At 36.2% G+C, this 14031-nt stretch overlaps 2 protein-coding genes across 2 annotated transcripts; one reads left to right on the top strand and one right to left on the bottom strand.

Annotated features, from left to right (window-relative positions):
• Positions 1-796: 796 nt before the first annotated feature.
• LOC112274128 (uncharacterized) lies at positions 797-4291 on the top strand. The gene is made up of 9 exons (XM_024503327.3): positions 797-1399; positions 1666-1793; positions 1910-1983; positions 2135-2273; positions 2424-2550; positions 2876-2936; positions 3123-3262; positions 3421-3506; positions 3618-4291. Exons 1-9 carry the CDS (start codon positions 1168-1170, stop codon positions 3792-3794), a joined length of 1164 nt encoding a protein of 387 aa, XP_024359095.1. The 5' UTR covers positions 797-1167; the 3' UTR covers positions 3795-4291.
• Positions 4292-10375: 6084 nt separating this feature from the next.
• On the bottom strand, positions 10376-12815 carry LOC112295161 (uncharacterized). The gene is made up of 4 exons (XM_024546391.3): positions 12411-12815; positions 11305-11975; positions 10868-11080; positions 10376-10747 (listed from the first exon to the last, which is right to left on the bottom strand). Exons 1-4 carry the CDS (start codon positions 12640-12642, stop codon positions 10634-10636), a joined length of 1230 nt encoding a protein of 409 aa, XP_024402159.1. The 5' UTR covers positions 12643-12815; the 3' UTR covers positions 10376-10633.
• Positions 12816-14031: the final 1216 nt, after the last annotated feature.

The following is a 14031-nucleotide window of genomic DNA, read 5'->3' as shown; positions in this document are numbered from 1 at the left end:
CCTACTATAATCCTACTGATTTTGGTTTAATTCATCGGTGAGTTTTGTAGAATCTTAAAGTTCTAACAACTTTTCATGTCTATTCTTAATACCCTTCTAATGATCCTTGATCTATTCTGTCTACAAAAGAAAATTTTGTAGCTATTGGATTGTTTTTCCATCTTCTTTCAAGTGATTTTTTATATCATGCAACCATACTTTGTTAAAGTGGTTTAAGTAAGTTCTCTACTCTATTGATCATTTCATTCCTCTTCAATCAATAAAAGAAATTTCAGATATATTAGATTGTTAACTAGACATCAGTTTTTTCTATGCAAAATATACTTAACTACATTCAATCCTATAAAAAATATACAAGACTCCATACATTATAATTTAGGGGAATGCTAAATAGATCCAGGATTTTACTAAATTAATCAACCCATTTCAACCATCATGAAAAAAATTCATAACTTCTAAATTTATTTCTTCACTACTAAATCCAAAATCAATGAAAACCAACCACATTCATCATGGTTACTATTTGTTCATCGAAGGTAAATCAACTTAATAAAAACTTGGGTCTATTTAACATTCCCCACAATTTAATATTGTTTGAGATTCACCACCTTAATCTGTATAAAATCTAGAATCTAACTTACACGTAAAATTGTCTTAAAGTAAAGTTAAGGGTAAATATCTCACACCTGACCCCATTCCCTCGACGAATGAATTTTATCAAATATGGATGGAACAGGGATGAAGCATGGATGATAGAATCCCAGAAGTCCCCCGCCGCCGCCGTCGCCCGAGTATTCTACCGTCCACAGAAGCTTGTTGCAGTCTTCAAACGGTTCTAATTTCAATTTCGATGCCGAGGAATCCATGAGCCCTAGTCTTAATGCGAGGAGGAAATCCGGTACACTCTGGCCACTCAGTGTTGCAGAATCCACTGTTCTTACAGCCTCTGAGAACGATTGGAGATCAGGGATAGTGTGTACATGGTTAAATGCTGCGAAAGGGTCGAAAGTGCTGCGCAGATGAGTTTGCTGATGATCGTAACTGCCATGGAAGAGTGACAGGTTATGTCTCTCGCACAGACAGGGCGATTGAAAGCTCTCAGGCGAATCTGGAATGAAGTGAAAGAGTGACGTGCTGTTGTGTGAGGGAGGGAGGAAACCCGTAGCCATGCCAGTCTCTTGCTTTTCGTCATCAGCGTCCGCGCCTGCGTCTGAAGGTCCTGGGTCAACGGACTATGGCAACTGTTTTGGGGCTCTGTTGAAGGCGTGCAAGCGGTCAAAGTCTGTCAGTTCGGGTGCAGTTCTCTCAGATGAACTTAAACGAAACCCTCGTTTTCGGACAGTCTCTGAAGATGAGTTCCAGAAGCTGTACAAAGTGGGGAAAACCATAGGTTCTGGAGGTGAACCCTCTTCTCAAAAATCTTCAATGTATTTCAAGATGTTGATGATCCGTAGTATAGTGTTCGCCGTTTCTGTTTATGAAACTGCCCCCACTTTAGGTCAAGGCAGCAAAAAAATAGTAAAAGTAAGAAATTGCACACAATGAAGATTTCGAACGTGGTATATCAAATAACTGTTTGCGAATAGTGGCATTGTAAAGAAACTACGTCGTCGAATTTACAGGGGTAGATATTGTTCACGTTGCTGTTGGCCTGCTTGATTCCAGGGTTTTCAATAGTACGGAATGGGAAACACATACCTACAGGAGAAGACGTCGCAGTGAAGGTTATTGATCGATCTAAGTATGTTCCGAACGATGGGAGTTTGGAAAGAGAGATTGTAGTGCTGGATAAGGTAACTTGCATTTCTACCTGGTTGCATGAGTTTTATAAGAATCCTAATTCGTTGGAAAAAACACGTACTGCGTGACCGACCATGATCCTTAGCTTTAATTTTGACGCTGTGGTTAGGTGCATCACCCATATTGCATCGATTTCAAAGAGTGCTTCTTCACGAGAAAGCACGTGTATGTGATCACGGAAGTGTATGTTTACAAGACCATCTCGCCCTTAGCGTCTGAAGCTTAAATGTGCAGTCGGGTTTCCATCATCTTGTTCACAATGAAAGTGCTTATGAATTATGCGGATCTTGAGGATAATAGCACCTCTGAGAGAAACTAATAGAAAGAAGGACAGTGTAACAGGAGGCGAACTTCTGGAGCGGGTGCTAAATAATGGTAAATTTTCTGAAAAGAAAGCTTGCCGAATCATGAAGCAGCTTCTCGAAGCAGTAGCCTATCTGCACTCGCAAGGCATAGTCCATCGAGATCTCAAAGTGAGTCGTCCTTTACTCGTCTTTCTACATCTGGACCAAAGTAATGCTGATGAGGTAAGAGTTGTCTTGGCATCGGCAGAGTATAATGATGAATGTGGAAATATGCAGAATGGTGACAAGAGTTGAGAGATGGAAGTTTGTCGTATGCAGCTCGAAAATATTCTCCTCAAGTCGCCTGACGAAGACTCACAGATTATAATTGCGGATTTCGGTCTACCTAAAATATTCGAAGGAGCATCCACTTTGACAACTATCTGCGGTTCACCCCAATATGTTGGTTGGTTCCACACGCCCATCCTGATGTCAAGTTCTTCACTGTTTTGCGAAGAGTTCATTTGAAACTATTTGGCTACAGATTGTATCATATTTTCTATTCCTTGATATTTTTCTATATTCTTTTAAGGGAGAAATAACCTCCGAGTAAGCTTATGCGGTCGTTAAATATTCAGCATTCCTGCTCGCGGAAATGAAGCAATAAGATTGTCGCATTCGTATTCCAGGCTTGCTGTGAACCTCGGTGGAGGATTGTGTCAGGTTCGAGAAATGAAATGTTTTGAATACACTGATACCTGTAACGGTCTTCTCTTCATTACATTTTACAGCTCCAGAGGTGTTGGAGGTTGGTCAGAAGCCATTATGTTATACTCCAGCCGCTGACCTATGGTACGATGTGCTCTGATTATGCATACAACCAAAGCTATCCTTCGATTTTTCTTCCTCCGTTACTGGAAGGCCTCCGCAAGTCATTTTTAAAACAAAGTAGCTCGCATCTTGGGTTAAGTGTCCAAAGCAGATTAGTCGAACTAGAAGATTTTTAAATTCATACACAATCCAATACATCATATGCAGGAGTTTGGGTGTGATCATGTACATACTTCTATCGGGGAACACTCCATTTGATGATACAAACGAGGCTGTATTATTTCAGAAAATCAAGAATGGGTTATTCAGTATGAAACAACCTGTGTGGGAAACCATTTCCTTGGAGGGTGAGTTATCTCTCCGTACGAGATTATTCAAAACTGCTAAAATTCTCGACCAACAAGTACTGCATCTGGGAAGCATCTGCACTGTACAACCCGTGTGGTTTAATTGAGGGGATTGGTATCCAAGCCCGCATAACTAATAACGGATTGGTAATGGACAGGCAAAGACTTGATGCGAAGACTTCTGATCATCGTGCCAGAGAAGAGATTAACAGCAAAGAAGGCATTACAGCATTCATGGTTCGAGGTCAGGACTCGAAGGACACTTTAAAATACCAGCTCATTATTCTCCTTGCGTAGTTTTCTTCTTCCGTTAATGGATGTAAGTACCGTATGAAAATTCCCTCTCTTTTGACAGGTGATGATCGACGAGCCAAAGCAGAACATTCCAGAAACACAGGGGATTAGTGATGATTCTCAGAAGAATATTGACTCGAATGAAGAGACCAAGAAGAAAGAAGTATTCACCACCGAGGGAGGAAATGTAATGATAAATAAGTCGAAGGAGAATCTTCAGGCAAGACACGAGACTTAAGGAATTGTCTCATCTCAAAAGCATTGGGTACCAGTCAAGAAATCGTTCCAGTTCAAGCACGGCTAGATATGGGTGAAACACCCATGTCGATTGACAAAGAGCGACAAGAAACGAGGAATGATAGGGAAGTTATCCTCAGAGACTGACTGCAGCAATAGAAAGGCGACGAGGAAGAGGTCAGTAGCATTACAGGATCAACTTAGGTGTTGTAAGAGCCTAGAATTAAATGCGGCAGAAGCTGAAAAGCTATCCACTGAAACATAAGGCAAAAACAAGTTGCATTGCAAAGATGCATCACCAGTCAGGATAAACAACCGTGAATGCGAAAAGGTATTTTCGTAATCAGTCCCGGAGTTATTGAAAATTTAGCACACACTCGTAATTAAGTTGCAGGCATCGTTCATGACTATTACTTCACACCTTAGCAGATCCGAGGATGTACTTATAAAATTTCTGAAGAAATAGACTCTAGTTTGGAAGGCATCGATCCATTATAATGGCAGATTTGTCAGCTCTCAAATATTCAGAACGCATGCCAAGTAATTGTACTGTTTTCTTCGCAATCGTTCCTCGAATGATGACAATACCCATTGGCTTGACCTTCCGAGCGATGTGTTCTTTGGCTTGACGTGGAAATTCACATCATCCCATTTCCTGGAGGTTGAATCGATAGAAGCCATTTTGACGATACTGAATCTGGAAACCTTTGTTCAGTGGCTTCATCAGCGTTATAATAACTCTACTTCTAAAATAAATTCCAAAGTGTGAGCCGTGCCCTTTGATCTCTTTAAACTTATGCTTTGCCCCTTGGAAATGGCAAATCTAGTCCTTTGCCCATCAAGCAAGTAAGGTTTCATGAAATTATGTAGTTGTTGATATTGTAATTTTTATAAACACAAATAATTAAATTTCGTCTTAATTTGACACAGTTGTAACAAATATCGGTTCAATATTTTTATGTGAAGACCATTATTTCACCATCTGACCATTAAGTGGAGGTAATCATTGGTGAAGTTGTAACACTGAGTACATCACTTAATGATTTGTCACACAGTTTATGACAGTTCATGATAACACATAATATCACATTTGTTATGACCTTTTAAAGGACAAAATTTTCTTCTAGCATATTAGAAAATTTCAAGACAAGCCATTTTTATTTTTATTTTGTTTGCTTTCCTTGTAAAGAGCACTTATTGTAGTCTAGGAAACTTTTCAAGATCATATCTTGTTTCAAATGATTATTCTATTTTCACATACTAATGGCTTACATGTCAATAGATTGTTTAGTTATTTTGTTTTAAATTGATCAATATTTAAATTCTACTAGTTGAACTTGTGTTGTTGTCTCAAAAATTGTGTTTTTAAAGAAGTATTTTTTTTGAAGATATGTTTATAAGCCAAAAAATATTTTTTACAATTTTTTTAGGAAACAAAGAAATAAAATATACAATGGAACTTTCAGCCACAAAGTGGGCTAGTTGAACCCATGCCATTGTCACAAATAATATGCAAAAAAATCAATTACTTTTGTTCAAGGAACTACTTCTTAAGGCATAACCATAAAAAAAACATAAAATTGTGTTAAGACATTTAAAGATGTACTAAAGTCAAATTTTGAAACTATAGATAAATAATTAAAAAATAAAGTATAAAAAAAATACTAATAACTAACTAATCAAAACTTTTGAAAAAATAATATTTAGTGTAGAATTTAAATTCTTATTTGGAAGAAAAAGAAATCTTAATAGAAGAGAAAGAAGTGCATTAAGAAAGTGCTATATAAAGTTGACCATAGAAAAAAACAACTTGTTGTAGATCCAAGCTAATGTGCTTCACCAATTGCCCTTAGAACTTGTTTATTATTATTGCAAATGCAAGATGTATTGAAAATTGTTTTATCTTCAAAATGAATGGAAGCTCTTTTGTTAAAAAAATTAATGTAATCTATTAAATGAATACCAAATTTTTAGTAAATTGGTCTTAAAGAATTCTTGCTTCAAGAATTTGATCTATTAGTTATGTAATTATCAATCAGGTTCTATTACAAAGTCTTTGGTGAAGGACAATATTTCTTAGTAGCATATTAAAAATCCAATCTTGAGACAAAGTCTTGATTTAGCCATTCTAGAGGGATTAAGCTACTTGATAAATTTGGATAGATGAATATTATTATTATCAATACCATCTTCAATAACAACTTCATTAGCACATAGATATTCTTAAATAAAAAAGATAGCCAAAATGTTTTTATTGATGTCCTCTAAATCATTATTTCATGCGAATAAAATGATTTTATTTCTTAAAAAGCCATCATTTGCTACACCATCTTTTGTAAGCCTTGGATAAACAACATCAATTAGTGACATTATTTATTCATCAACAATCATGTGATAATGAAGTATAATTCATTATTAGGCAATAAGCTTAGACCATTTTTAATCTAACAAGTGGTAAATAGAAATATTAATCAATCATAATTTAACCATAAAGAATACATATGATTCCAAAGAGTTGAATGTCAAAAAGATGCTACTACAATTTTTTCTTAAGTTGTTTTCACAATCACTAGCAATATTTGGCAAAAATCTCTACCAAAGACTACTATAGCTCTTCCAAATGAGCAATCAATATTCCAAATGTCTCTAAAAGAACAATCAATTGCCTTGAAAAAATGATGATGTTGCATTAGAAGTTCATTCTAAATAATAAGCAAATAAACTCAATATGGTTGGATTTCTTATTAATTAAATAAAAAGAATCTTTATTATAATCTAGTCAAATCTTAAAAGTAGAATTGACGGTCTTTCCTTTCTCAAATAGCAATGCGGCAATTCCAGATGATGCAACACATATAACAATCTTCTATAACAATCAAATTTTAGATGCCAAAGTATTGTAAACAAACGTCTTATTAATTCTTATAAGTCTATTTAGAAAAAAACATGTGCCTATATTCTTCTAATATGAAAGCTATAATATCATCATATACTTTCTTTTGTTCATGATTCAATTATAGAATATAGTGCTCCAAATTTGCTTCTAAGTGAAGAAGATAGAGATGATAGAAAAATCTTTTCTTGATAACCAAGCTAAATGTTTGTCAAACCAATGCAATGCATTATAATGAAGATACAAAACATTCATCTTGTCTAGATTAAGTATGACTTCAATCCTTGTTTGTACAAGTTATTCATAATTTTTCTTTTGTTACAGCTGCATCCTTTGGCAATTTTGATGATCAATATCATCTTATTCTTCTTCATCTCTTTGACAATCTCTTCAAAGTTGTTGACCGATTGCTCTTGAATCAATAGTAACATTTTCATTTACAATAGATACACCTTCTTTTTTGATCTTTCTTCTAATTTCTTAAACTTTGTTGGACAAGTGCTTTATAATAAATACTTTTTTCCTTGTTTGTAATTGTTTTAGTTTCTTTTTGTAGTCTTTCATGTTCTCTATGCTATGGTTGAGCAATTGCTCTTCAATTAATTTCATTTATTATTAAAGCCAGACCATTGATAATGACATGGATTCAACCAAATAAATGGTGCAAACTTGTACAAACTTATACCTCAATAAAATTCCAATAAAACTACATTGCTGAAGTATTTCAGCAACATCATATAGTACCTGAAAATTAAAAATGAGTTCATGTAGCTTAATTAATCAAATTACAATGCCACAACATTTTAACAAAAATAATGATCTTACATCTATATATCCCTATTAATCATGTTTAAACATGTTTTCACAACGACTTACTACAACAAAAAAAACTCAATTTTTAGAAAAAATCTTGTTTACACATATGATATTTTTCTAAAAAACATGTTTACGCATATAAAGTTGAACATAGAAAATTTTACATGAAAGCAAGAAATAAAATTCTTAAAATTAGGTTTTTATTTTAGAATTTTAAAAGTATTTTCAACCAAAATAAGAATTGATAAATTTGATACTTGATATATTTTATATTTTATATATAAATATATTTGATTGTATAATGATTAATATTTGATACTTAATATTTGACATTTGATATTTGATACTTGATATTTGATAATCAATACTTTGATACTTGATATTTGATACTTCATATTAATATTTGATTGTGTTACATCTATATTTGATAATTGGTACTTAATAATATTATATTTGATAATTGATGTTTGATAATATTATATTTGATATTTATAATTGGTATTTGATACTTCATATATTTGATACTTGATTCATTATTTATATATAATAATAATAATAATAATCCAAAACATCACAATTTCAGTCGAATTAGAGGCACTTTAACAAACTGAATTAACTCAGGCGTATTGCCACAAATCTGCCATTGAAATATTCATCAGGTGCTTAAAATTTCTAAGCATGGCATAAGAACGATCTTATAATCAGCTCATATAGCTCAATAGCATAATGACTCTAAGGCACACGTCTTGTAAGAACCTCACCTTGTACCTAGGATTGATCAAGTAAAATAAAAGTTCAACAAAACTCATACAAAATCAGGACTGAGATCAGCTGGAAAGGAAGTATTTGCCAAGACCTATTCCGGTGCACAAAAACAACATAACTCTACCAATTTGTTTTTATTCTGTTTTAAAAGTTTTTATTTTTCACTTTTTATTCTGCTAATAATGAAGCTGTTCCCTACATGATCAGCGGTCACAAACGTGAAGGCTTATTCTACTATAAATCATGCATTCAGACTCTCTTTCAGCCATCATTGACTACAAAATCAAAGGCACAAAAATCAACTTCTAACATATGTTTAAAAATAGCGGAAAAATATGTACTGAGAGGTGTATCAAAGTTGGGGAGGTTGACTATACATATATCGATTATGTACAACAACAAAACTTAATCACCTCTTGACGCCGATTGCCATATTAATTATGTTGCACTCATGTTAATTTGTGAACTCATGTTGATTTGAGGGGACTAAGCACTCTGGAGATTGACATAGCTGCCAGGACGTGATGAAGAGTGTTTGGTAAATCAAAAGATACTTCACAATAGGGATTAATGGAGCAAGTATCTTATATGCATCCAAGTATGTCTCGGTGGACCGGAGGTTGATAACCGTTGAGTCGAGCAAAATTTATGTTCGCATACGTCTACCCCTTCTTAGCGTCGGAGGACCCGGATAAAACACCGCAAAAGTCCATAGCATCACACATCTTTGAATGTCAAAAACAAAATCACAGATCGACTAAAATTCACAGATTGACAAAGTGAAAACATCGTGGTGACTACATCCTGCCGACCTCTGAAAATCCACTGTATCCGCAACACGCAACACGCAACACGCTTGAAAATCAACGCAACCGCAATAGTTATACATCCTTGGTAGTACACCGCAAAAGTCCAGATCAGCAAACATCTTTGAAAGTCAAAAACAAAATCATTTGAAGTACCGCAAGTTATTGTATCGCAAGTTATTATTTTATCAATTGAATAGCATGGAATTTTATCAAGGTACAATCAATCAAAAACACAGCGGAAAATACAAATCGCAAGTAATCGCAAGTGATCAAGGGAAATATTGTGCTAGGTTCCGAAGCTGACTTTGTACCAGGCTGAATGTGAACGCTCCAAGCTGGTAAGGCAAACAAAGTAACAATGTTTGTAATTGCAAGTATGGAATCAGTATGAAATCTACACATATTTAAACGTTTCACAGAGAGATGCATGCAGCGAACACATTGTTCATCACATTGATGTTCTGTGAACTCCAGCATTTCTCCGGTTGATGAAAACAAAGAATTTTGCATGCAGTCAATGAGATCGCCGTTTTGTCTCAGCTGTTTATCCCGTGTATTTGTCCCCCCTTAGCAATTTTATATGAGATTGTTCTGTTTCATCCATGATCTTGTTGATATAAGCTGTGTCATTTTCTCAGCAGCAGATTCGCCTAGGTGATCGAAGGACAAAAGCGCAGAATGCCAGATCAGCATCTGTGAGTTGTGCAGCTCTCACTGGAATGCCAGTCGCAGAGCTTCCTGAGAACCTTAAAACTGAGGGTAAATTGAGGACATGAATTCTAAAGGATCACTTAGAGGTAGTGGCTTGTCCTCACAAATCCAGATTCTAGATGATCAGTTGGAAAGTCAAAGAATTTGGTCTGACGCGGTGATTCATTTGCACACAAACGATTTGCACACAAACGATTTGCACCGCGTAGACAGTGACGTGGCCCAATTGAGCTTGACTTATTTGGGACACATGTTTAATGTTAACCTTGTATCGAATGTCGCTCGTTTCTCCATCAGGGGTCGATAACATTCCAGCAAATGATTAGAGATAACTCGAGTGGGAAATTAATACTGCATCACTTGAAAAGCTACACACGAAGAAACGAATCATGCAGAACAGACCTCTTGCGAATTGCGCTCTCCATGTGTGACATACTTCACAACAATATCGTGACTTATGGGTACGACTTGTAATTCAATTTAATTATGCCAACGGATTTTGCAGGATTAGGAATGAGTACCTGAAAGTGTCAGAAGTAGCTAGATTAGTAAGAATAACCCTGCTCTTTACACAGTACGTCATTCAAATTTCTGAAGCTCAAAGAAGTTTTTGCTGACAATTTTCGAAAAGCTTGAGACTGGCTTAACATCAACTTGATTGTCTCGTAAGTTGTGTTCTGGAAATGAATTGCAAAGTTCATTTTCAGAACAAAACTCAAAATCCTTAGAAGCTACGTATCATATTATATCACATCGACATTGAGCCAAACCTCTCAGTCGGTTAGAGATCAATTTACTAATATTAACATGACTATGCGTGTCGGTAATGAAATGTCAACAAACGTGTCACTCTTCATCAATACATTCCTCAATGTCCTGCCAGTCGCTAGTACGTAAGCTCCCACCTCTGCGGGTTGCTTCTTCAGCAGAGAGCCGCTTCTCATGTCTCAGACAAACTCCCTGCGAACATAACAAGCAATCAAGCGTCAATGCTAATGAGCTGCCATATTTGGGAGACAAGATATCAAATAATTTTCGGCTTCGCTTAAAAGAGAAAATCATCCCATTTTAGTAACTTACCTTAAGAATTCCGGACTCTTCGAACTCGCATCTAGAAACTATACATTGATCAGGATTTACAAGCCAGCCAGTTTCGACAAGAGTACCCCCAGAATCGGTTCTTGTCAACAAGGTCCACATATCTTTGGGAAGACAAAGGAAAAGGAAGGAATCGGCTAAAGTCCTTTCAAAAATTTCTTCGCCTGAAAAACTTAATCCACCGGTTTTACACATCTGCAATGACCAGCATCTCAATAATTAGTTTGCTACAAATCAAACCAAAAATAGAAATGCAGAATAATTGCTCAGAAGCGTCATTATGCACGGCTTCGAAACCATCAAAAACGAATCCCCACACGGTAACCAACATTGATTCAATGTACATATATAGCTACAAGCCTACAAAACTCCTAAAAACCTTGAAATCGATCAACATTCCACGGCTAATATTTCTTAACCTGTTGCTTGACTAGTTGATTTTGTAGACTGTTCGAAGAGTACAGCATTGCATGCCAAAATCCTGACAAGGAGGAGACGTGCAAAGGCTTTTCAGTCGCAAAACCTGCGGTACCAACCGCACAACCACCGAGCGATTCACCATTACGGAAAGGGCCTTCCCAAGCTTCACGGAACACCCTAATGTGCCTACGCATTCGTAGATGTTGGCAGACTCGAATTCGCGTCCGGCTCTGCTCGTGCACAAGGCATTGCTCCACTTCCAGGTCGTCACCCTCACGGATCACCTCCTTACCTGGGCCGTGTGAGCTTTCGTTTTCGACGCGGTTGCCACGCCATGTAATTGTGTACGACCCACTACCATGGTACGCAAGCATGGAAGCGTCTCGTTGTACATCACATTTCTCGACGCCATAGACAGTGACAGCATCTTCTTCACAGCCCACAGTAGGGACCAGCTTTATGTCCTTGTACGCAAAATGGCCTTTCTCAGGATGGGCCAGAGTCGAGCACTGCGTTTGCCAATCGTGAACCTCTCTACCCCAATCGTGAAAGGCATCAGGTACCACGTTACTTGGCAGCTGAAGAGGCTCCCCCATGAAATTGAACTCTGCCATGTACCCGTCCCATTCTCCACTCACATGGGCACCAAATTCCTCCCAATCCGCAGGTCCTGCGTAAACCCCAGACCTCCACCAGTCAACACCATGTTGCTCGTTCGAAACACAACAGCGCAGATACTGCTCCCAAAATAATCAACTCGGTGAATTGCTTCTCACAAATAAGCAACCTTCACCTGAAAAGAAGCAAAGCAATGCCACATTATTGTGAATCGAAGCCGAATTCTTGTCCCCAAATCCTCTTATCCAATCTTACCAATTTCCAAACCTAGTTCGTGATTCTCAAGGACACGTCTACAACATCAATTCCCAGTCCGAACCCTAAATTCATCCCCAGTGGCCACTTAATAGCAAAATCCTCGCAATCTCGTAACACGGAGAATCTCTCCTCGCGACAGAACGAAGCCGTGCAAATTACTCACACTGCGACTACACCTCTACACGATAGAACAAAAACCGACTGAAAGAATCAGAGAAGGGCACAGTACTTTGAAGCTTGTCCGCTACCACCGACCTGTCGCTGCGATCCCCGCCTGCCACGGGCACTACGAACCGTCTCCAGACATATCTCGGACTCCTCGCAATCGCAATCCTTCCGCGAACCTCGAGAGGAACTGGAGCTACGTCGTTTCGGGTGTCGATCCTCCATGCGCTGTGCCTAACATGGCACGCGGGCGACGCGGCGCGGGATGCGAAGGGTGGAAGCAAGCAGATGGGCATGGTGTTTTCCTACGCCCTGAACCCAAGGATTCGACTCTTGCGGCGATGAATTCAACTCCGGAAGCGTGGATCACAAACCGAGCAGCTCGTGACGCCGACTCCGAAGAATGTTCAGCGTCGCATCGTGAGTGTGTCGAAATCTGCGTCGTGGGGGGCCCGTCTACCGACGCCGAGGTTGACTTGTGGCATCCTGCTGTCTTTGGCGGTTTGAAATTTTAAGTTTAGGATTTAGTTCGGTGCAAAATGATGGAAAGATTGAGGTGTTGTTTGGTTTTCTCTTTTTTTTACACATTCACAACTATGTAATATAAAAGATTCCAAATAAAAACTATGGGAGCATTCAGAAAACTCTAGATAGTTTTTGAAAAAATATATATATATATATATATATATATATACAGAGAGAGAGAGAGAGAGAGAGAATATTGACAAATCTTTTAGATTATTCCAAAGATATTGAAAAGTCTATAAAAAAAAATATTAAAATTTATTAAAATTTGTTTAAAATTGTGGTTTGTGAAGTGCAACCAGGTTTAGGGTTTAGGGTTTTCAAAAGAATATTTTATATATCTTAAAATTTTTTTTAGAAGATTTAATAGAACTTAATTTCTATAATATAAATAAAGATAATAAGACAAGGGACATCTTAATTTTGCTAATATAATTTTTGAAACAATTTAAGTAAATAATAAATTATTTTCTATTTTTTAATATATATATATATATATATTAAAAACCACACACACACACATATATATATATATATATATATGTGTGTGTATGTGGTCTTGAAAAATTGTAGATTATTTGTTGAAAAAAACACCATTGTAGGATTTAGTTTTTAATATTAGTAGATCACCTATCTTTCAAAATATTTTAGTATTTTAAAAGAAGTAGATTAATCTTGTCTGAGTTGTTATTTTCAACTAAAATTTTCCTTTATATAAAGTCACCTTTAGTTCAGTATGAGAAATATACCTGAATGAATTTCCATGATTGTTTGACAACTTATCAATAATAATTAAAGAAATATAAAAAGTCTGATTTAGTCTTATTAGAGTACAAATCATTAAAGATTATTACAACAATTGTTTAAAAATTAAAAGTTATAAATATTCATATGTTGCTAATTAAAAATAAAAGATCCAAAGGCTATAATGTTGGATAGAATTGCTTACATAAAAACAAAATTTTAAAGATCCTTTTAGCAAGTAAAATTATTTTTATACTTGCATTCTTTTAAATATCTTAATTTTTTTTTTTCATATGAGATTTGATAGTATTTTTTTAATTAATACTTCATTGCCTTTGTTTGCATCTTGATTATAAAAAGCTTCATGACTTTTATATGATTTGAAGTTATTTTTATGCATTTATGACTACATCTAG

Source organism: Physcomitrium patens, chromosome 2, assembly GCF_059467195.1.
Source record: "Physcomitrium patens ecotype Gransden chromosome 2, ASM5946719v1, whole genome shotgun sequence".
Classification (NCBI taxonomy): domain Eukaryota; kingdom Viridiplantae; phylum Streptophyta; class Bryopsida; order Funariales; family Funariaceae; genus Physcomitrium; species Physcomitrium patens.
This window is presented reverse-complemented; position numbering and strand designations above follow the sequence as displayed.

Bases quoted from the DNA above. Each gene is read 5' to 3' on its own strand.
- LOC112274128 (XM_024503327.3), top strand. From the start codon at position 1,168: ATGCCAGTCTCTTGCTTTTCGTCATCAGCGTCCGCGCCTGCGTCTGAA. The intron at 1,794-1,909 runs GTAACTTGCATT...CGCTGTGGTTAG, and splicing joins AGATTGTAGTGCTGGATAAG to GTGCATCACCCATATTGCAT. The intron at 2,551-2,875 runs GTTGGTTCCACA...TACATTTTACAG, and splicing joins CGGTTCACCCCAATATGTTG to CTCCAGAGGTGTTGGAGGTT.
- LOC112295161 (XM_024546391.3), bottom strand. From the start codon at position 12,642: ATGCCCATCTGCTTGCTTCCACCCTTCGCATCCCGCGCCGCGTCGCCC. The intron at 11,976-12,410 runs GTACTGTGCCCT...GGGTTTACGCAG, and splicing joins GGTAGCGGACAAGCTTCAAA to GACCTGCGGATTGGGAGGAA. The intron at 11,081-11,304 runs GTTAAGAAATAT...TGGTCATTGCAG, and splicing joins ATCAACTAGTCAAGCAACAG to ATGTGTAAAACCGGTGGATT.